Below are 23,291 nucleotides of genomic sequence, written 5' to 3'. Positions count from 1 at the left end.
CATAAGAAACTACCTTTCGTGACCACTGTAATATGAAGTGAACATTTTATCACATGTCAATCTGCCTACTGTAGGAGTACCAGCGGTATTTCCATAAAACGAAGGAGAGGTTGGAACAAACTCCCTCTGAGAGACGGTTTGACTTCAGTGAGATGTATATTTTTGGAAAGTTTGACACATTCCAGCGACGGCTCATCAAGATCCTGGACATGTTCAGCTCCATTTCCACATACTCTGCCCTGCAGGACTCTAAGATCGAAGGACTGGAGACCATGGCCACCAAGTTTCAAGTGGGTATATTGTTAGAGCAGAATGTTGTCAAGACAGATTATGTAGCACAGGCAGGAAGTCTGTTCACTGAGGAAATGCCACTGCTAGCCAGCTGAGCCTGCTTTGGTGTGACAGTGCCAGATTAGCCTTTTTTTCTTTGGTCTCAGTTAATGGGAAATAGTCATTTATAGAAATTGGATCAGATTGGACTGCTTCAAATGATTACAAAAACCCCCCCACAAATTTTGGAATATCTTTATGTTGTCTAATTGGTGTGTGTTGATTTGTTTTGCCTTGGGAATATATTCATGTCTGTGATCTCTGTTTCTACTCTCTTGGGTGTACAGACTGCAGAAATGCAGGGAAAATGGGAGGTAATGTCTCATCACAATCTTCAACCTTTAGTAATGCATGGCCCATTTCCATAGCTGATAACACAGTGGTATCTATATAGATGTAGATGTAGAATAGGTGTGTGTTCCTACTAACTGCATGAAATATGAAGTGAGAAACAACTCAATGGTTCAATGGTAACTACTGTATTTCTATCAACCCTTTTGTGAGTGTGTGGATTAATGATCTCTCCTATTGTAGAGGTCAACAGCTGGCTCTACATTAAGTACACAGCTTATATTAAGCAATTTAAGATTTAGAGATTTTCCATACTTATTATTAATCACATTTTGGGTGTTTTTATTTATTTATTTATTTTATTTTTTTAGCTCTTACTAATCCCAGACTAAGGTGATGTGTTTCAGGCAAAGGGTTTTTTTTTTTTTGCAGTAGACCCTTTCAGACTGATTTGAGAGGTTTTCAAATAACTGATTTTGAACTGATTAATGTATTAATAATAAAGCTTAAGTGTATAAATGTGTGTGTGTATTAGGCTATTGTGCTGAACATGAAGAAAAAACATTACAGTTTCCTCGACCAGAGAAGAATGGACTTTGATGTTGACTATGAGGAATTCTGCAAAAGTACCGCTGAGCTCCATGTACGTAAAAACACACAATTACATTTTTTAAAATGGACAGGCATGTACACACCACATGTGTTTTCAGTTCATGGCTGATTAGACATCTGCTCTGTTTGATGCTGACAATGACAAACTGAACCAGTTGTCCTTTTGCTATCAAGTAAAGAAATCTAGCAGGCTGAGAAAATGTCTAATCAGGTCAGTGAAACACCTTCGACCATTTTGTAAATTCTGTTGTTGGTCTTTGTGCTTCCAGAATCAGCTGAAGAGTTTCATGGATAGCACCTTTGAGAAAATTGAAAACACAGAAAGAGCTCTAAATGTGCTGAAGAAATTTGAAAGGTAACTTCCTTTAGCCCTTCATTCATTGCTTATTTAGCTGAATGAGTATTTCTGAACAGCTTCAAAGCACTTCCTAATCAAACAATTCATTTTGAGCAACTAATGAAACACAGGTTTTACTTAGTATGCACATAAAAGGACTCAGACACACTGGCATGATTTCCCAGTACGTCTAAATGGAATATTGCCATTGCTCTTTGTTAACACTTGTGCAATACAGCTCATAGGGTCAGAGCTTGATCTTAAAGATGCTGAAATACCACCTTACAGTTTACCCCATCCACGTCTTTTTAGTTTCACCCTTCTAATATTCATAGTTATTGTTAGAATTCAGATTTTACACACCTGCTTCCACTTTTGGACTCCACAAAACAGACTCGGCATTCCAGACCTTGGTATTGATGAGAAGTATCAGCGTATCCTGCAGAACTATGGCCGTGATATTGAAATGGTCTCGCGGATCTACATGAAGCAGAAACTGGACCCCCCTGTTGGGCGGGACTTGCCCCCAGTTGCAGGACGGATCATGTGGGCTCGGCAGCTGTACAGCAGAATCCAGGGTCCTATGGATCTCTTTCAACAGGTAACGCTGAACATCTGCCTCTCCTCAGTGAGATCTAGCCGGGTCAGTGTGTTTTGGTCTGGTAAGTTTCAGAGTACCATTCTGTCCCCGTGTAGCATCCTGGGGTTCTTTCCACACCAGAGGCCAAGAGGATAATACGGAACTTTAACAGAGCAGCAAGGGTCCTGTTGGAGTTTGAGATGGTCTACCATCACAACTGGATGAAAACGGTAGAGAACAATGATAAATTATGAAAAATATGATGTGGACGAGAGTATTTTTTTTTTTATCTGAAATAATCACAGCTCTCACCTGTCCTGTTGTCATTCTCTCTACCCTTTCCAGATGGAGAATGCCAGGGTGGGTCTGCAGGCCTCTCTGCTAGTCAGGTCTGCAGAGACAGGGGAGTTGTTCGTGAACTTTGACCCAGAGATTCTGACGCAGATCAGGGAGGCAAACTGTATGACAAAGATGAATTTGGAGATCCCACCTTTTGCTGCTCTGTTGCAGCAGAAACAGGGCACCCTCAAAAAGAACTACAACAAATTACAGGTGAATATTACACACAGGTGCACGTCTGCAACTGTATTATGCAAAATAAATTGCAAAAGTAGTAACTGGTACCAAATAATAATAAATCACTTCAGTACTTGTTCTGGGTGTACTTCACAAACGGCATTTATATCTTCCCCCTTCCAGTTAATGCTGAGTGAGAACACCAGAGTGCGAGCTAAGATTCAGAGTGCTTTTGAGCCACTGGCCATGCCACATATAGCAAAGGTAAGGTGTTAGAAATCATGTTGCATTTAAAATATAGCCCATAAGCTTCATGATTATTAACATTAAAAGCTGTAATAAACCCTAAATTTGTATCAATAATTAAAAAATAGAATTATTTCACAGTAATTTAAAAAGATCTAATATATATGAATATAGAAATGTGATCTTCTGCTGTTCACAGCACAGATGTGTATAATTAGGACTGTGTTCAGTTAGTTTAAATATAGTTATAGATAAGCCTCAGTGTCACCTTTGGTTTTTAAGTGAACCTCAAATATTTTTATAAGATTTTTTTCCAGGCTGTAGTCTGCCCTCAAATATTTAAAAAAGTTAATTATGCTACGTAGACGACCATCTACATGCGGATTAAATACAGCTCACTTTGAAATAATATTGTTTCGTTTTTTTTTTTTTCAGCTTGTTTTGGTCACACAAATTAATTCAAATATTCTTTCTAACATTGTCCTGTGACAATCTATGATCATATAAAAATGACTGATGAAAGATTAATCTCTGACTTGACAGGTGGATGAGGCTATACAGCCCGGTTTGACTTCCCTCAACTGGACATCACTAAACATAGACAAGTACCTCAGCCGTATCGACAAGGCTTTGGGTAAGCAAAAAAGTCGAGTGAGATCTTTGTCCATGCTGACATAAGACAGGCTGCAACTGAGCACTTGTGGTCTTTGATAATATTTCCATTAAAAGATTTTGTGTGTGTTCTAATGAGAAACTCAGAAATGCACACTGTCCCTCTCTTTACCTCTTGGTACCAACCTCGTTCTTTATTTCTCAGTTTTTAAATGTGCACTCCACTTCTGTCATTCTGTGCCCCTTTTTAATCTTGTTCTCTTGTATCTCTAGTTGACCTGGAGCTGTTGATGGACAGGGTGAACGACTTGGTGGAGTTTAGGATAGATACAGTACTGCAGGAGATGGGTGCGTCTACATTGTGTGTTCTGCCAGAGGATGAACCAGTCACCTGTGAGGAGTTTGTTCAGACCACCAGGGTAAATATCTATATGTAGTCTGTTTGTGGTTGTATTTTAACATCCAATTTCTGCAACACCACCACCCCTTCTCCATTGTTACAGTTTGAAAGATGCTATGACTACATGACAGTTCAGGAGATGTATAGGGGACACTTTCTAGTACTTCTTTTTTTTGTTTGTTTTTACAAATATTTTAAATTCTTCAAAGTTATTAAATCTATAAATTCAAAGTTTACAATGCTGCATATTATAATGCATTATTACACACTAACTGGAATACCCATCCCTGTCATGTGATATCAAATACTGTGTATAATCAGACATAAATTCTAACTGACTTTATTAGATTGTGTAACTCATAAATTGTGCTCAAGCTTCTATACTGTGAATGTTCTTGGAACAAAGAGTACTAGTTTAACTAGGATGCTAGGATGCTGCTGTACTGCAGACGTAAATTAACTATACGTCTGTGTGTAGGACCTGTGTATAAGACAAGCCCAGATTCTCCACACTAAGAGCTCGCTAGTGGAAGAGGCTGCTAATGAACTGATCAACATGCTGCTGGAGTGTGACCACAGTCAGAAAGAGGAGGGGGAGAAGGTTGAGGAAGAAAGCAGCACAGCCCACAAGGCCATCGACCGCATTGACAGTGAAGGTATATAAATATTTTCCTTTTAGGATCAAATATAACGGACATACTTTTATGTGAACCTTTTGGTTTTCTGCATTAATTTGTCATAGATGAAGATCAGGTCACATTTTAAGTCAAGAGTATTAACAAATACAATATGTCTAAAGTAATAACACAAAAACATTCAGATACTTCATAATACTTCAAATGAAAAATTATATAATGTGTGTGTATATCTACTGTATTTAATATCACTAACCTCATGTCAGGTGACGATGAGGGCTGCTCAGAGGGCCATCTACTCTCTAGAAACACTTCGCTCCCTCCTGCCAGTGTTGGTCCCTCCTCTCCTGTGTTGAGGAGGAAGAAGAAGAGGGATCTGATGGAAGTGATGGAGCAGGAAGCACAAGAGCTGCTGTCCTACTTCAACCACCGCAATGTAGATGCCTTGCTTAAATTAACTCGCAACACCCTGGAGATGCTACGCAAGCGCATCCATACCTCCTCACTTATGCATTTCTTGGGTGGGTTTTTTTTCTAACTAATGCTGGTGTTCTGAACAGTTCAACTTAAAAAAAATACCAATATATTTACTATGAAAGCTTGAATATAACTTAGTCGTCATATGTAGACTTACAAAGTCATAACAAAGTAACACATAAAGTGTTGGTTCGGTATTTTGTTCCTGTTGTGAGGTTGACTACTTTACATTTGAACTCAAAATGATCACGTTTGAACATGATACTGCATCAGTGTCACTCTGCTCTTCACCTTCAGCCGAGAGTGACTCACCCAGTCGTGGGAAAAGCAGCAGTCAGTCAATCTTCAGAGTCAGTGTTATCCTTTCCATCCCAAACATTGCCATTATTCCAGCACTAGAGGAGGTTCAGCAGGCTTTAAACCGGGCTGTGGAGTGTGTGGTCAGTGTCAGTAAAGGAGTTGGCCAGTGGAGCAAAGAGAGGATCTCCAAGGTTTGTTTGATCAACTGAGGGAAGAAATGATTTACAACATACAATAGTTTTATCCCTCTAAAGAAATACCCATAACTGGAGCTTATTAATAATATAATTTTTAATGGTACTTAGTCTATCAATCAACCCCAGTGTATCCCTTACTTCTGTTTTCCTTTTTTGCAGAGAAAAATGAATGAAAGACGGATGGCAGCTCTGAAACAGGAAAGTTCTGACAGCGAATCAGAGGATGGAGCAACAACATACAGGAGTCTGGCTGGTATGGGACTAAATGAGACCTTACCGTATGTTAAAGCATCTCAAAGGTTTCCCTGTTTTCAAATTTGGTGTGATTCATCCATATTGTTTTCAACATGCAGACCAGAATGCAGCTCATTAGCTGCTGCTGCTACCTCGTAATTATATTTTCTTATTTCACAGCTCAACAGACCAAAGCCACATCTCACTAGGAGCAGATAGAGGAGTACTGATGTAAATTACACAAACATGTTAGGCGTTGGAAGAAAGGCATTTAGACCAAAGATACTTAAATCTTAATAAAACGTGATTTGACCTATGGTTACAAGATTCTGACTCTGAACAGTCCTGTAGTGATGTGTGATTGTAAATGACCATTTCCAAACACTTTCCAGATGGAAGCACCTCAGACATTTCTGCATCTGTGATGATGACCATCCCGTTCCAAGCCAGAAACTACTACAAGAGTGTGTCTGAAAACAAGGAGATAGTCAAACTGGTATCTGTTCTTAGCACCTCCATCAGCTCCACCAAGAGGGTACATGCTCTCTCTTCTCTACTCTCTATTAGATTATTTAATTGATACAGAAATATCTATACAATTAGACAATGAATCAAAGAAGCATTTCCAGATTGATCAGAAGCTAAACTTGCTTTTTATTATCTATTATGTATTTTTAATACTTAGCAAATGATAAATGCTTTCAACCACTGTATATTATAAACATGCAGGAAGTGATGACTGCTCTAGACCGGTTTAGCCATTACCATCATATCTGGAGGAAGGATCGTGAAGACACTATGAGGAAGTATGTTAATGCTGACACTTTTATGTGACTAAGAGCTAGTTATTTTCTCTACTTCTTCATCACGTCAGTGCTGTTTTGGTTTGTATTTTACAGATTTATCCAGGGCAGTCCCTTGCTGTCAGAGTTTGAGAGCCAGATTCTGTTCTATCGAGATCTTGAACTGGAAATAAACTCTGAACCAGAATATATTACAGTGGGAGCCTTGGCTTTATACACAGGTCAGATGTGTTGAGGCTGTTAGTTGCTGTTGTGTCTTATAGCATCAAACTAAATGTGAGACCAATATCAATAAGACTTTTGGCTAATTCATCACTAACTTCTCCTCTACTTCTTTGTACCAGCGGACCTAAAGATGTCTCTCACTGCTGAAACAAAACACTGGATGGTGGACTACGGACTATATTGTAACAGGAAATATCGCTCAGAGATGGAGCAGATCTTTGCTTTTGTAGACGAGGCAGGAAAGAAACTGAATCGCCAGATTAAAGACCTGGATGACATTCGTATTGCGATGGAGGCACTCAAGGAGATTAGAGAGCATCAAATATCAATTGATTTTCAAGTCGGACCCATAGAGGTAAAGCACAGCGTTATGTCTTTAACACAATATGGGGTCAGTGAGTCTTTCCGTGGTTTACATGAGAGCATTTCGGAGTGTGTGTGTGTGTGTGTGTGTGTGTGTGTGTGTATATAGTAAGACTGGTAAAAATATAGTGTTTACATGAAAGTTATTGTAGTTTATATAGGCAGTAAATGTGTTTAGTAAGAAATATGACAGCAGTTAACAAAAAAACAAAACTTTTGACTTCTTCCTTCCACACAGGAGTCTTATGCCATGCTTCATAAATATGAGCTATTAGTTGCAAAAGAAGAGGCAGATAAGGTGGATACACTGCGTTACACCTGGGAAAAGCTGCTGTCTCGAAGCACTGAGGTACAGAATGAGTTGGTGGCCCTGCAGCCAAACTTCAGAGGAGAGCTGGTCAGCAATGTGGAAATCTTCCTGGAAGACTGTCAACACTTTTACCAGGATTACGAGAAGGTAAAAAAAATAAGAAAATGCAGATACATCCTCAGACAGCTGCAGACTACCTATAGTATGGTGCTAATTTCCATTTTTATTTTAATTATGTCACAAATAATTAATATGGCTTAAAAAAGGCTTAGTTTAGTAAAAACTAACTGTTCTACTCTGTTTAAGGATGGTCCCATGGTGACGGGGTTAGCTCCTCAGGATGCCAGTGATAGACTCATCATGTTCCAGGTTTGTTACTTATAATATGAGTTGTCCATAATAATTAAATTAGTTTAAATGTAATTATAAGTTAATTATTTAGTCTATAACTCTGTGCTTTTGTAATTTTGTCTTTGTAATGGGTCTGACAACTAAGTATCTGGAATATGATAATTACTGTACGTTTTACATCATTTTAGCAGTGCTATGTTTCTGTTTTCTTTAGAATCGATTTGACAACCTGTTTAGGAAGTACATCACTTACACAGGAGGAGAAGAGCTGTTTGGTCTTCCTGTTACCCAGCACCCTCAGCTGTTGGAGATTAAAAAGCAGCTGGCTCTGCTGCAGAAGTTGTATGGCCTTTACACCAATGTCATCGAAACAGTCAACGGATACTATGATATACTCTGGGCTGACATCAACATTGAGAAGATTAATAACGAGTTACTGGACTTCCAGACAAGGTTGGACAGTTTTACTGTGGAATTCATTTGATCACATTTAAGGAAATTTAAATGATTAGTATTCAACCACAATCAGTTGTGCAAATGTGTGTGAAAGTGTGAGACACTTCCGTCCACCCTCTGCTGACCTGAAAAACACAAAACTACACAGACCCAAGCTGATGAGGTGATTAAACTGCAAAAGTAGCTTTTACACACACAGTAGTAATCAAGTAGGCCACTATCATATAAAAAAGTAAATTCCAAAAAACGGGTAAAACCAAATGAACCAATTTCTATTAGTATGTTCTTAACTTCGATATCATTCTTCCCGTACTTGATACAGTTCTACAAGTTCTTCCTCTGGAGATGTTTTTTATCAAGCAATGCATGGATGCACTGTATGATCTCAATTTCATCGTCCCGTTATCTTCACACTGCCTTGCGTGAGGATTTCTTCCTTCAGCATGTGTCAAAGAGACCTCGAGTGGAAAGCTAATAAAAGTTAAAGCCTTCCATCTTGTGGAAAATACTTTTTAATGTAGTTCTACTGTGTTTTCCTGGTTGGTAGAAAGTGGTGGGAGGTTGTGAAATGAATATGTGCTGAGAGTTAAAGAAGACAGGACAGCAGTATATAAGAAGTCTGTTGACTTGTGTCCTTTTAATTTACCAGGTGTCGCAAGCTGCCCCGTGCTCTGAAGGAGTGGCAGGCCTTCTTAGACCTGAAGAAAACAATTGATGAGTTCAGTGAGTGCTGCCCTGTGCTGGAACTCATGACTAACAAGGCTATGATGACGCGCCACTGGAAGAGAATTACTGAGGTCAGAAAAACAATGGTAACCCCAATGCAGTTGCCAGTTATTTGGCTGCTGTGTGTTTCCGGATACCTGTCATATGCAGTATAATAAGAATGGCTTTTGACATTTGATATAAATAGTTTGATCAACAAATCGATGTGGTTTTGTGCTCAGGTGACTGGGCATACCTTTGAGGTGGAAACTGATACATTCAAGCTGCGTAACATTATGGAGGCACCTCTGCTCAAGTATAAAGAGGAGATTGAGGTAAGAATGGAGAGGCCATTTAAGCACCTTTTTTTATTTTTGTGATACGCGTTTCTAAAAATGTTCAGATGAATTCAGTGATATACGGCACATTTCCCATTCAGTGTTGACTCTAATGTGAATGATATTCAGTAATGAGGAATATTCATAAACATTGCTTTCAGTTGTTGTTGTTATGATGGTTGTAATGCACCAAGCAGAGATGCAATAGTCCTGAATATCATCTTCACAAAGCAGTGAACATTAATCTTGGCACCAAATGGACATGTCTAAGCTCTCACTTTCATACAGTCCATTAAACAAGCTGTCACCACATTAATAATGGATTTATCCTGATGGAAAAAAATCTAGTAGATGTATTTATGTAAATCTTGCTCTTTTTTTTTTGTATGTGGGGCTTCAAAGCAGTTAAACCTATAATTAATGAATCAAAGTAGAGATTTTACCTTCACAACTCTTTTGGAAACAATTAAACCACACACATTTTTGGTTATTGGGATTTCCATGGAAATGGATGGACCCATAAAGGGCCTAATACTTTTTAATATTGTTTAACCATACATGGAAAAAAATGTTAAGTTATATTTATTTATTTATTTATTATATCCATTAATTCCCCTCCTAATTGAAAAATCTTGGATTCACCCACATTTTACTGTATACACTTGTTGATGAATCTATTCATTTATAGTTGTTTTAATGACATTAAATAACATTTTATGATTGAACACAGGATATCTGTATCAGTGCGGTAAAGGAGCGGGACATTGAGCAGAAGCTGAAGCAAGTGATTGCTGAGTGGGACAACAAAAGTTTTACGTTTGCCAACTTTAAGACCCGCGGAGAGCTGCTGCTGAGGGGAGACAGCACATCAGAGATCATTGCCAGTATGGAGGACAGTTTGATGATCTTGGGCTCGCTTATGAGCAACAGGCATGTTACTGTTGAATTTCATGCTCATTGGTATTTGGATTATGATGAGAGACACTACATTGAAGGGCTTGGCATAGGAAATGTAAGTAGACTCCACAGCAACCACACAAGCTGTCACTGTGCTAACTACTGCTTTTATTTACCAGGTACAACACACCATTTAAAACCCAGATTCAGAAGTGGGTTCAGAATCTTTCCAACACCACTGATATCATTGAAAACTGGATGACTGTTCAGAACCTCTGGATCTACCTGGAGGCCGTGTTTGTGGGTGGAGACATTGCAAAACAGCTCCCCAAGGTGGATCACATCACACACATCACAGTGAATTATTCACATTTACTTTACTATAGTGTCTAATTCTAGTGGGCAACTGAAATTAAGCCTAAACCTAAAAGTCAGTGATAATTAATTTTAGTGTGTAAAACAACCAAACAGATTTGCATTGTATTTTTAATTATTGTCATGGATAACTGGCCCAATGTTTTTATTTATTTATTTTTTTTAGGAAGCAAAGCGTTTCTCTAACATCGACAAATCTTGGGTGAAGATTATGATGCGAGCCCATGAGATGCCCAATGTAGTACAGTCATGTGTGGGAGATGAGACCATGGGACAGCTGCTTCCTCACCTTCTCGAACAGTTGGAGATCTGCCAGAAGTCACTTACAGGGTCAGTATGATGTACTAAAATCCTAATGAACTCAACTTAAATTAACTACATTGAGAGGCAGACGGTTTAAAAACAAGATAAAAAAGATATTTGTGCTTTGCTGCCGTCACTTGTATGTATGTGGTTTGTTGTGTTTTGTATCAAGTATCTTGACATATATATATATATGAATGACATATATGACACACATTTGTAGTTAACTTTTTGTTTTTAACATGCTGTCAAAAAGCTATTTGGAGAAGAAGCGTCTTCTGTTTCCTCGCTTTTTCTTTGTCTCTGACCCTGCCCTGCTGGAGATACTGGGCCAAGCCTCTGACTCCCACACCATCCAGGCCCACCTTCTCAACGTGTTTGACAACATCAAGTGTGTCAGATTCCATGACAAGGTACATTTTTCATGGAGCCACAAATAGAATTTCATTTTGTTTTACCCATTTGGCCTTTAGACGGGTTAATGTCACGGAGCAACCGTCTAACATGACATTAGAGGTTTACAAAAAAAAAAACTATGCAACAGAATAAAATGCAATTCCATAACTCTGACTGGGCTGATAAGAATAGTATAAAAAACAGGTATATCACATTTATCCTATTCTCCCTCCTTCTCAAACATGTCATCTTTTCCAGATATACGACCGTATATTGGCTGTATCATCTCGGGAAGGGGAGACTGTAGAGTTGGACCGTACCATCACAGCAGAGGGGAATGTAGAAGTTTGGCTCAATGCGCTGCTCAAGGAATCCCAGAGATCTTTACACCTGGTAATCCGACAGGCTGCCCTCGCCATCCAAGAGTCTGGCTTTCTGCTCATTGATTTCCTAAACTCCTTCCCTGCTCAGGTAGGTTAGAGTTTGAATTAAAGAACAAATCCACTAACATTTAAAAACGTACAATAATACCTGGTCGGTTGTTGAAACTTGAATGTGTACAACCGTGTACTAATAAGAAAACCTAATGGAAACAGGAACACAACTTGACCAACAAAACTCAATTCTGTATTTTTATTCTTGATTTGGTGCAACACAAAGCGATGACTACGAGTTCAGACAAAATACATTTGACAAATATGCAAATACATCCTTGTTCCTGATCCAGGTGGGCTTGCTAGGTATTCAGATGATATGGACAAGGGACTCTGAGGAGGCTCTGACCAATGCCCGATATGATCGCCGCATTATGGCCAAAACCAACCAGCTCTTCCTGGACCTGCTTAACACATTGATTGACATGACCACAAGAGACCTCGAGTCTGTGGAGAGGACAAAGTATGAAACTCTCATCACCATCCATGTCCACCAGAGAGACATATTTGATGACCTGGTCAGTATGTTGGTGATCATTCAATAGAACCTAACCTTTTGTGAAAGTACTTTACGTTCTACTGTCACCCACATATTTTGCCCTTGTTCTGTCCATTCTTTTTGAACATCATTTGCCTCTATGGCTCATTTTCATCTCTCCATCTATACTTCATGTATTCCTTTCCCCATATTCTTGACTTGGCTCTTTCATGCTGTCCTCCACTTCCTTTGCCTTCCTTCCACCTCTTTTTTGATCTCATGGCCTCCCACCTCACTCCTCTTTTACCTGCCTTTCAACTTCTTTCCACCTTTTTACTGTCACCTTCCTGTCACCTTCCATTCACTCTCCTTCTTTTTTTCCTACTTTTATCTCTCACATCACATCACCCCCTGAATGGTGCCCTTTGATTTCCTGTTCTTCACTTGTCATATTCTCCTTCCACCTTCTCTCTATCCTTTTACCTTCCTCCTCTGTCATTCTTTACCCTCTTCTAAACTCTTCTTTGTCCCTCCTTCTCACTCTCATCCTTACCCCCTCCAGTGCCGACTGCACATCAAAAGTCCAAGTGACTTTGAATGGCTGAAGCAGTGCCGCTTCTACTTCAATGAAGACTCAGACAAGATGATAATCAACATCACAGACGTGGGCTTTGTCTACCAGAATGAATTCTTGGGCTGCACTGAAAGGCTTGTCATTACGCCACTGACTGACAGGTAGAGGGCCAAACTGTATATAAGGGCACACACACAAACATATAGACACAGGCAAAGTTCACATAGTTAAATGTTCCTTTGGTTGGACTGGCCATCAATTAATCTCAAATAATAAACAGGCAAACCTCATTTCAGGAAAAGCTAGGATGTTGTGTACATACATGTGTAAACATAAGAGAACCTATTTGTAATTGTAAATTGTACAAAGGCAAATTTCAAATTGAGAAACTGAGAAATTTGATTGCTTTTTGAAATGCAACATATCACTGACATAGGATTTGACTGACAGAGATGGGCAGATAATCAGAAAGAGGAAGGGATGCAGAAATCTATTGTCTAAGGTACTAACACAGACAGAGAGAGAGAAGAGAGAGGGGAGAATATGAGAAGAGACGGAGGAAAAGAAGATAAGACACAAGGCAAAGGAGATAAGAAGGGACAGCAACAGGAAGGGTGTTAACATCAGACAGCAGCTCTCCAAAGAAGTGCCATGCTGGCGTTATGTCTGAAGGCGCCAAGATCACTCTTTTTTTCTCACTGCCTTCTTTCCCTGCCTGAAAGACTATTTGATTGCTTCTCTGCAGTTAGTATGGACTTTGCTGTTTGCCTTTCAGTCACCCACTGTCTTTATTCTTTTTCATCCTCTGTCTATTATACTCTTTTTCCCCTGCATTACATTTGAAAAAGAGGAAAGGTACTACTGATATCACATGGAAGTAAAAGGGACAGAGGTAATTAAAAGAGATTCAGTATTGATGATTTTTAATAGCTGCGTTCTGATTTGTTCTGTTAGCTGAAGAACACACTATATAGCATAACAGTTTGACCTTAAGCTATGGAGTGAAAGGGGAGCACAGCGATTAGTCAGCGTCAGCGACCTTCTGTGCTTAAGTGTTTTTGTAAAAGTACTGAATCCCTACTGGCTGTAGGGACAGCATTATCTAGCTGTCCCTGGCCTCCGTCTGTCTGCTATGGAGGAATTATAGAGTGTGTGTGTGTTTGCTTGCTCAGGTGTTACATCACTTTAGCCCAGGCGCTCGGCATGAGTATGGGTGGAGCCCCTGCTGGTCCCGCAGGAACAGGTAAGACTTTTATTATTTGCGTCTTAGACCAGACTATAGACAAAGGTAAAATTACACTGTCGAAACACTAAGACTGGAGCTATAATTCCTGGATTTTGAAATTTCTCTAGGATCAAGTGTAACTGATCTGATCTGCAAATAATAGGCATTGGAAAGATCAAAATATCTTATCATTTAAAATGATCAGTTTAGGCAGTTTGTGTTCATTTTTTCATAACCTTTGCTTTTATGTTGGTTAAGAAACTCAGTCATACACTGAACATACACACTGTATGCAGCCTGATCAGTGAACATTGCGTCATTTTTAAGGAGTCACAAGCCAATAATTGGGAACAATTGGATGAGAGAGTTGGTTTTATTAAGTGTTTGAAGGATAATTTCTTTGCTTTTCTGTCCCCTTAAGATTAATTGTATCTAATTTTAAAATTTTAAATCTCTTCTGTTATTAGGTAAGACAGAGACCATTAAGGACATGGGTCGCTGTCTGGGAAAGTATGTTGTAGTCTTCAACTGTTCTGACCAGATGGACTTCAGAGGCTTGGGAAGAATATTCAAAGGTGAGAGTCACAAACTGGTGCTTTGTGTTATTGAAATTTGCACCAGAATAAGGATGGAGCCCTAGGACCACTAGTAGATCTGCTTTGAGCTTTGCAGTTGTACACACATCAAGGCCAGTTTGTGTATGGGCACTGTAACTTTCCCTGTAACTGCAGATTTTCCATTTTTAACTAGGGATGATTAGGCCCTAATCTACCCCGTAGTAGGTATACAGTTTAATCCTCTACAATATGCAAGCATGTGAACAATGATTAATGTCATAATTGTTATCTGTGCATATGGGAGGGTATAAAGGTGGAAATCAGCAACTTAAAAAGGCTAAAATGTTTGTGCCCAACTTGAGAGATGTTGGGCAAATTATGAGAATCACAGGTAAAGGTAATGTTTTAAATTAATCGAGAGATCCTCAAGTATTTTGAATGTTGTGTTGCAAATGTAATTTATTTGCATTTAGGTAACGATAAAGTTACATATGTGTGTTTTATCCAGGTTTGGCTCAGTCTGGTTCGTGGGGCTGTTTTGACGAATTCAACCGCATTGATCTTCCAGTGTTGTCAGTGGCAGCGCAGCAAATTGCAATAGTTCTCACCTGCAAGAAGGAACGTCGCAAAAACTTTGTCTTCACTGATGGAGACAATGTCGAAATGAACCCTGAGTTTGGGATCTTCCTGACCATGGTCAGTCACACACTGCAGTGCCATTATTTCAAAATGTAGATTGACACTTTATTTGACAATTATCCCCTTTGTATTCTTTTGTAATAAAACTCTGAGCGAAATGACACTAGTGGCTGTTTAAAAGAAAAACAGCCTTTATTAAATATGGGCTAACACATACACCAGCATGTATCGGCACACTTGACTTCCTGAGGGTGTCAAAACACAAACTGAACTGAACCCAGTAAATAGAAATTCCACAAACCTGAGTTGAATGAACATATAAAGTCCTGTCTTGTGGAGACTTTTAAAGCAGCATGAGGCTTACTGGAAGTACAGCCTCAACGATAGCAGTTACCCAGACCTGAAGGAAGAACTTGACCATTGCCCTTTTGTGTAATAGAGCAGTGTGTATTGTCTCTAAATGATGTCTAACAATAATGCTTTTCATGTTGTTAGATCATTTCTTTGGTTATTTTTATGCTTTGTATGTGGAGACAAATTATTATTTGGCATGTTGCTTATAGTGGTTTGAGGTTTTCCAAGTGGTAGAAGTTTTAATTGTCACTCAACTACCCCCAGTGACTCGATGTGGTGTTACATGTACAGTATATTCTGGGTTCAGCCAACACAGGTGTGTGGAATTACTGTTTATTAGTTTTAGGTCATTGTGCGTCAAGGCACTAAAATTTTACTGTAAAAAATGAATAAAAATAATATAAAATAAGTAATAAAATAAAAACCATTTTATGCCCCAACCCATGAATGTGGACATACAATATATGTGCACAGAGCTACTTGGACAGGGGATTTTCTAGTTTTACCTGCTGGAGTTACTGTATGAAGATGTATTTTCTTGCTTCAATAATGTCTTTGTATTTAGAGAGTTTGCAATAAATTACACGTCATTTTCTAAGATTTAATAAGTGTAGTTAAATGGACTCGACCTGGACCATGTCTTTCTTTATAAGTTAGGCCTGCATCCTATTAATGGTATTAGTCGGTGCTCATTACCATTCTCTTCAAATATTAACTGTTGGATCACTTTATCTCCTGTTACAGTTGCTAACCCAAGGCAAGTCATTAAAAAGGGAGCAGTGTATTCATTTTCCTATGAGGGGAGAGGGGTCAGAGATCATTCCTTTTCGTTTTTCATTGCAGACAGGCTCTGCAGAGTGGAGCGGCTGAGCTGTGTCCATAGGGATTTAGCTAGCTGAAGACTAGTGTTTGCTATGAACTTGAATTATGTTCCAATATCAACCTAAGTTTAATTTTGCATACCTTTTACAGTCTGTAGGCAGTGGTACAATAACTTAACTGTGTATAACACATACATGTGTTTACCTTTAAATCTATGAATCAAACTGTTGACTCTCTTCCCACAGTCACTGACACCTAAGTTAGGTTGTGGTCCTAAAACAGAGACCAAAATATCTTGGAAATCTATTTATCATAAGAGGACTTGCTGGTTTTATGTTTATATCTATACAGATGTCATTGTGTGAGTCTTTTCGTGTCTGTTGGCTGCAGGTCTGGTGTGATCAGGGTCAGTACAGAGTGTAGGTCATCTGTGCTTTGAAAGTCCCCAATTCTTGTAAAACAAAACAGAAACTGATTTAGAAACAGAACTCTGGCTCTAAAATTAACACATAACATTTCTTTTTCCTTTTTAATTAGAACCCAGGTTATGCAGGTCGCCAGGAGCTTCCTGAGAACCTGAAGATCAACTTCCGCTCTGTGGCCATGATGGTTCCAGACCGTCAGATTATAATTAGGGTAAAATTGGCCAGCTGTGGGTTTATAGACAATATGGAGCTGGCACGCAAGTTCTTCACTCTCTACAAGCTGTGTGAGGAGCAACTCTCCAAGCAGGTAAAAAAAAACACTTCTCTTTATTCTCATCTTTATTTAATATAGACTTTGGGGATATTCTAATCTGTTATCAGACTTTGAGTAGGTTTAAAATCTCAATTTGAATTGATGTACAGGCAAATTTGCAAATAGCTAGTTTTATCCAGCTGATTGCAGTAAATGTTCTTTGACTGTCCAGGTTCACTATGACTTTGGCCTAAGAAACATCCTGTCAGTACTACGTACACTAGGGGCAGCCAAGCGAGCCAATCCCAGTGACACGGAGTCCACCATCGTCATGAGGGTTCTCAGGGACATGAATCTCTCCAAACTGGTCGGTCTAGAACAGAATAAAATGGAGCATCCAATAGTGAAAAAAAAAACAACTATGTTTTTTATATAACGCTTCATTTCCATGACACAATAATAACAGCAAATGAACTGTGTATGCCTATGTGCATGTATGTGCTAGATTGATGAAGATGAGCCACTCTTCCTGAGCTTGATTGAGGACCTTTTCCCAGGCATCCAACTTGATAAAGCAGGATACCCTGAACTAGAGGCTGCTATTGACAAACAGGTAGGAGGGATTGAGTGACGATTTTCTCAGTGTTTATAAGGGAGTGCGAAATGGAAGAGTAATAAAATACATTATGGGGATGAAGGACTAGAGCGGGGGTGTGAAAAAGAATAAAATCTGGCAATAGACTAATGGAGCATGAGACTGCTGTATCTTTCATCTCACTCTTAAATGCCTTTAGATAGATAGAGCACTCAAAGGGAAACAAATAGCGTCATTTACGGCTTGCCAAGGACAAACTAATCCTAACCTAAGTAACTGTGTAAACACTTTGTAGAAACAGTAAAACTGCATTGAGGATACAGTAAAATCAGGCTTCTCATTTTAGCATCTTGTGGGTTTGTCTGTGTTTGTGACATATTGTGTTCATTCCTGTGTCCAATCACTTTATATGGTTTGTGTAATACCTGTATAACCAACTCCCTCAGGTTGAGGATGCAGGTCTGATAAGTCACCCTCCATGGAAGCTGAAAGTCATCCAGCTGTTTGAGACACAGAGGGTTCGGCATGGCATGATGACCCTGGGGCCCAGTGGGGCAGGAAAGACGACTTGTATACACATGCTGATGAAAGCAATGACAGGTATTTGTGTATGGGATGTACATTTAGGGGAAAGTGAAACATCTGTTGTAAATCAGCTGCAAATGTGTATCTGAATAGAGAGAAACAATTCCAATTTGTTGTTTTGTGTGTACAGCTTTTTGTTGTAATAGATTTGGTGCATTAGCTATGCTTACTTTATAAATCTCGTGAGAGTTGTTTCTCCCGATATCTTTCTGTACAGAGTGTGGTCAGCCTCACAGAGAGATGCGCATGAACCCCAAAGCCATTACAGCCCCTCAAATGTTTGGTCGACTGGATGTGGCCACAAATGACTGGACTGATGGCGTCTTCTCTACACTTTGGAGGAAAACACTGAAGGCAAAGAAAGGTCAGGAAAGTTTCTTACTGATTACTGGTTTCTTTGCTGGAGGTGAGATGAGCTGACAGTAACAACCAGACTTTATTTATATAGCCCAAAATATGAATAATGATGATAATATGGATGGATGGCTGATAATAAAAAAAAAATTTAGGATCACACACACACACACATTATTTATATATATATATATATATATATATATATATATATATATATATATATATATATATATATATATATATATATATATATATATATATATATATATATATATCTATATATATATATATATATAAATAATGTGTGTGTGTGTGTGATCCTAAATTTTTTTTTACACACACACATTATTTATATATATATATATATATATATATATATATATATATATATATATATATATATATATATAAGTAAACATAAAGTGTGTTTGCTTTCATGTGTCAGAATATGCAGTTGATATATTCAGTTAAGTTTCTCTTGCAATTATGCATATTTTTTAAGCTAGATCGACTCCATATGTAAATCGCTTGCCTTGCTGTTCATGTAGCTCACTTGTGCAGCATGTTGTTTTGAAAAGTGTGGTGTTGTGACAGGACTGCAATACTTGAGTATTGTAGTTCCTATATTAACTGTGGAGCATCCAATACAAACTGTGACTCCTTTGCGTTAGTACTGGGGAATTCATGTTAGTGATCACAGAACAGCAGTAGATGTCTGCATTACACCAAACAAGAATGACAATCTCACAGGAGCATGGACCATATGCATTAATGACAGGTAGCTACTGTAATACAGTATACAGTAGCTACTGTGTGATCCTAATCATCAACGAATAGGCATGGCCAAAAGATTTGATAATGACACCAATATTAATTTAGATCTTTTTGTCAGATGTTATAGTGAAGTAATTACTAGCATTTCATAAGTTTCAAAGGCTTTTATTGATGAGAATGAATTTCACATCTGGTCTTTAAAAGGGCACAGCAAAGGTTTTATTATATTGCGTTCCATAGACCTCTTGAATGAGCTATCACAGCAGTTCACCTGCTCTTAGTTGTGGTGCTCTATCTTGCACTATAGGCACTTCTTTTCATTCTTCCACTAGCAGTTTATAGGTCAAAGCATAGGCCATGCAGCATATCATATTTAAATCCATGTGAACATGTCAACAATACAGTTTTATTTCCCAGGAGAGCACATCTGGATAGTCTTGGATGGACCAGTTGATGCCATCTGGATTGAGAACCTAAACTCAGTGTTGGATGACAACAGAACACTTACACTGGCAAATGGAGACCGTATACCCATGGCTCCAAATTGTAAGGTGGTTTTTGAGCCACATAATATTGACAATGCATCTCCAGCTACCGTCTCACGCAATGGCATGGTGTTCATGAGTTCATCTGTACTAAATTGGAGCCCTATACTGGAGGTGAGTGAACAAAGTCTTTTCGTTGTAGCATTATTGGAACTGGTTAGGCTTAGCTGTTATCATCATCTATATCCCAAATTCTTTATTTTAAAAATAAAATGCATTAAAAGGGCAAATAGTTTCAGATTAGTTTATGTAATTCCTGATTAAGAGTAGTATTTAAAATGTTTGCCATGTTAGCTAGAAAACAGGATAAACATGATAACCTACACATGAACAGTAGCTGTACCCAACCACGGAGTCATTCTTGAAACTAATATAATCAATGTAACCTAATTGACGACAGTGGTGTTCTTACTGCTCTCAGGGATGGTTGAAAAAACGCTCTCCCCAGGAGGCAGAGGTGCTCAGGGAGCTGTTTTCCACCTCTTTCTCTGATGTCTACCTCTTCAGCGTGCAGTCCTTAGAGTTCAAGATGGATATGCTTGAGGCCTTTGTCATCATGCAGTGCATCAACATGCTGCAGGGACTCATACCACCAAAGGTAAGGTTAAAACTAGTCTGAATTCCCATCATAGGAGCCGGCACTCATACAGCAGTTGATGTATATTTTAATGATGCAGAGATCAACTCTGACTGCTGCAGTTTAAGGGGAAATGTATGAAAACATTTAAAATAATCCAGTAAATCCAACAGTTGCAGTCAAATAGGTGAACTTCAGAGGGGTTCAATGTATCTGTAATTCATCAATACTACCGTCACTTCAGGTTGCAACAATACGTTTGGCACTACATAGTGTAGGTCAGTAAAGGAATGAAACTTAGTCAAATATTTGATATTCCCAAAATGCGCCTGTATATTTAGAATTGAAAAAGAGTTTCAGTGTTTCATTTCTCACTCTTGAGGTACTGTTCTCCTGTTTCATGTTTGGTTGTTTAAACGGTCCTTGACGTATGGTCCTTACTGTTACTCTAAAGGAGCAGTGTGGCGAATTATCGAGAGAGCACTTAGAACGGCTATACGTCTTTGCCCTGATGTGGAGCACTGGAGCCTCGCTTGAACTGAATGACCGGCGGAAAATGGAGAGCTGGCTCAGAGGGAATGACGGCATCCATCTAAACTTGCCAGACATCCCTCCTGATAGCGAGGACACCATGTTTGATTACTATGTCACAACAGATGGTACAGTATGAGTTGATAAACATATGTTATCACGTTGAGAATAAATACTAGGTTATTTCAAAGCTGGTCCACCATAAGGATAGGCATTATTCCTCATTGTATATGTTATTTATTTATATTATGTATTTAAACCATAGATTAAAATAAATAGGCAGCTTGGAGGTGTCATGTCTATACCACAGATTATCTGTCTAATGTATTTCCAATTTTTTTTTTTTCTAATTTCAGGCCAGTGGGTCCACTGGAGAACCAGAGTGGAGGAATATGTTTATCCAGCTGAGTTCACCCCAGAGTACAGCTCCATTTTGGTCCCGAATGTGGACAATGTTAGGACAGACTTCCTAATTCAGACAATAGCCAAACAGGGAAAGGTGAGGTTAACACTAAAAGTGTGTGTATTAGTGTACTGCCTTCGTATGCAGTATAATATGTATAAAGACACGTTTACATTTAGAGAAATGAAAGACTACATTCATAACTCAGCCATTTGAAGTTTAAGTAGTATGAAACCAGTGTGTCACATGTATGTCTGCATGGTATGTGTTAATGTGACACATGACCTAACATAAAATGATCAGGAACATTTAGTATATATGTCTATTCATGGGCTCATTAATGCTTTTAGAGAGTGTAGCACCAATTAGATTTTCTCTCTACTAGTGTATAATGCTTCCTTTATTCCTGGCTTTACCTGAGTGAACACACACACTGATGGATAACAGGGCACCATGACTAGATGCAGCATGGGACTAGGATATGGTAGTGTGGTTGATGCTCTACTTAAAATCCCATCAAATGCTTTACTATGTGACATTCATCATAGCGCCTGTGTATGCACACATGTAAGATCCATTTAGATTCATAATATCACTGGAGGAGAGTGAGGAGCTTTTATGCTTTGGTGTGTTCATAAAGAGTTTGTTTGTTTATGGGCTGATGGATCAATGCTTTGAACAAAAATGTACTGATATGGATCTTTTTAATTAAATGATGATAAGCTGTGATAAAAATCTATTATAACAACATTACAGCCAACATTGTAACATGCTTTTGAGTAAATGTCTGTTATTAAGTCACACACATTTTTAATGGTTTGATGCTCATTAAAATGTTTGCATTTGTCTTGTATCAAACTCTAGCTTGATTAAAAATGTACTCTTTTATTTTTAGGCTGTCTTGTTGATTGGAGAACAAGGAACGGCCAAGACTGTTATCATTAAGGGCTACATGTCAAAATATGATCCTGAGACCCACGTGGGCAAAAGTCTGAACTTCTCTTCTGCTACTACGCCGCTCATGTTCCAAGTAAAGAAGCAACTTTCATTGCAACCCTCTTAATGTAGATGTAACGACTCACTATCCCATTCTCTGCAGTTTCATCACCTACCACTGCTTATTATTAACTTCTGTAAATTTGCTGTCTTATTCTCAGCTTATGTCTTATTTCTTCCAATATTTCCCTGTTAGAGAACAGTTGAGAGCTATGTGGATAAGAGGATGGGAACCACTTACGGACCCGCTGCTGGGAAGAAAATGTCCATTTTCATTGATGATATAAACATGCCTGTCATCAACGAGTGGGGAGACCAGGTTTGTGGGAAAAATATTTAACACGACTTCATGGCACATATTCCAATGGATGATATACCTCTAAATTAGTTTTTCTTTTGTACAAGGTTTAATAAGCAATGCATGATTAATTAAAATCATTTAAATTTTACAGTTTTTTTTACACTTTGGTGCCCTAGTTAAATAATAAAATAAAATTACTGATAACAGCTAAGAAAGGTGAACTAATAACACGTAAGACTAATTGATTTAAGCTTGTTTGCTTAAGTTGTTCTTTCGCCCTTCATTATAGGTGACTAATGAGATTGTGCGGCAGCTGATGGAGCAGAATGGGTTCTTCAATCTGGAGAAACCAGGAGAGTTCACAACTATTGTGGACGTTCAGTTTCTGGCAGCTATGATTCATCCAGGCGGTGGACGTAATGACATCCCACAGAGGTTGAAAAGGCAGTTCTCTGTCTTTAACTGTACCCTGCCCTCCAGTGCTTCCATAGACAAGATATTTGGTGGGTAGTACAAACATTACTGATGGTAAATCAAACGATTTGACTGTTAATGTGCTGCCAGCCTGCTTGTTTAT

At 38.6% G+C, this 23,291-nt stretch overlaps 1 protein-coding gene across 1 annotated transcript in view; it reads left to right on the top strand.

The window, feature by feature from the left end:
- The window catches only part of dnah5 (dynein, axonemal, heavy chain 5), a 69,769-nt gene that overhangs the window by 10,334 nt on the left and 36,144 nt on the right, over positions 1-23,291 (top strand). The window contains exons 11-54 of the mRNA XM_026371515.1: positions 75-290; positions 1,157-1,264; positions 1,503-1,588; positions 1,964-2,171; positions 2,267-2,380; positions 2,496-2,702; positions 2,850-2,930; positions 3,456-3,546; positions 3,798-3,943; positions 4,403-4,580; positions 4,826-5,080; positions 5,334-5,527; positions 5,693-5,786; positions 6,160-6,302; positions 6,497-6,573; positions 6,667-6,791; positions 6,915-7,150; positions 7,397-7,615; positions 7,775-7,837; positions 8,034-8,272; positions 8,925-9,072; positions 9,223-9,315; positions 10,049-10,248; positions 10,395-10,548; positions 10,757-10,920; positions 11,150-11,306; positions 11,548-11,760; positions 12,017-12,241; positions 12,764-12,936; positions 13,948-14,018; positions 14,468-14,575; positions 15,066-15,253; positions 16,910-17,104; positions 17,283-17,417; positions 17,556-17,663; positions 18,092-18,245; positions 18,448-18,594; positions 19,779-20,020; positions 20,328-20,504; positions 20,938-21,142; positions 21,371-21,513; positions 22,313-22,447; positions 22,610-22,732; positions 23,004-23,217. Of these exons, the coding sequence (XP_026227300.1) occupies positions 75-290; positions 1,157-1,264; positions 1,503-1,588; positions 1,964-2,171; positions 2,267-2,380; positions 2,496-2,702; positions 2,850-2,930; positions 3,456-3,546; positions 3,798-3,943; positions 4,403-4,580; positions 4,826-5,080; positions 5,334-5,527; positions 5,693-5,786; positions 6,160-6,302; positions 6,497-6,573; positions 6,667-6,791; positions 6,915-7,150; positions 7,397-7,615; positions 7,775-7,837; positions 8,034-8,272; positions 8,925-9,072; positions 9,223-9,315; positions 10,049-10,248; positions 10,395-10,548; positions 10,757-10,920; positions 11,150-11,306; positions 11,548-11,760; positions 12,017-12,241; positions 12,764-12,936; positions 13,948-14,018; positions 14,468-14,575; positions 15,066-15,253; positions 16,910-17,104; positions 17,283-17,417; positions 17,556-17,663; positions 18,092-18,245; positions 18,448-18,594; positions 19,779-20,020; positions 20,328-20,504; positions 20,938-21,142; positions 21,371-21,513; positions 22,313-22,447; positions 22,610-22,732; positions 23,004-23,217 (6,952 nt within the window). The remainder of the gene's footprint in view (positions 1-74; positions 291-1,156; positions 1,265-1,502; positions 1,589-1,963; positions 2,172-2,266; positions 2,381-2,495; positions 2,703-2,849; positions 2,931-3,455; positions 3,547-3,797; positions 3,944-4,402; positions 4,581-4,825; positions 5,081-5,333; positions 5,528-5,692; positions 5,787-6,159; positions 6,303-6,496; positions 6,574-6,666; positions 6,792-6,914; positions 7,151-7,396; positions 7,616-7,774; positions 7,838-8,033; positions 8,273-8,924; positions 9,073-9,222; positions 9,316-10,048; positions 10,249-10,394; positions 10,549-10,756; positions 10,921-11,149; positions 11,307-11,547; positions 11,761-12,016; positions 12,242-12,763; positions 12,937-13,947; positions 14,019-14,467; positions 14,576-15,065; positions 15,254-16,909; positions 17,105-17,282; positions 17,418-17,555; positions 17,664-18,091; positions 18,246-18,447; positions 18,595-19,778; positions 20,021-20,327; positions 20,505-20,937; positions 21,143-21,370; positions 21,514-22,312; positions 22,448-22,609; positions 22,733-23,003; positions 23,218-23,291) is intronic.

This window comes from Anabas testudineus, chromosome 16 (assembly GCF_900324465.2).
Source record: "Anabas testudineus chromosome 16, fAnaTes1.2, whole genome shotgun sequence".
NCBI classification, from domain to species: domain Eukaryota; kingdom Metazoa; phylum Chordata; class Actinopteri; order Anabantiformes; family Anabantidae; genus Anabas; species Anabas testudineus.
This window is presented reverse-complemented; position numbering and strand designations above follow the sequence as displayed.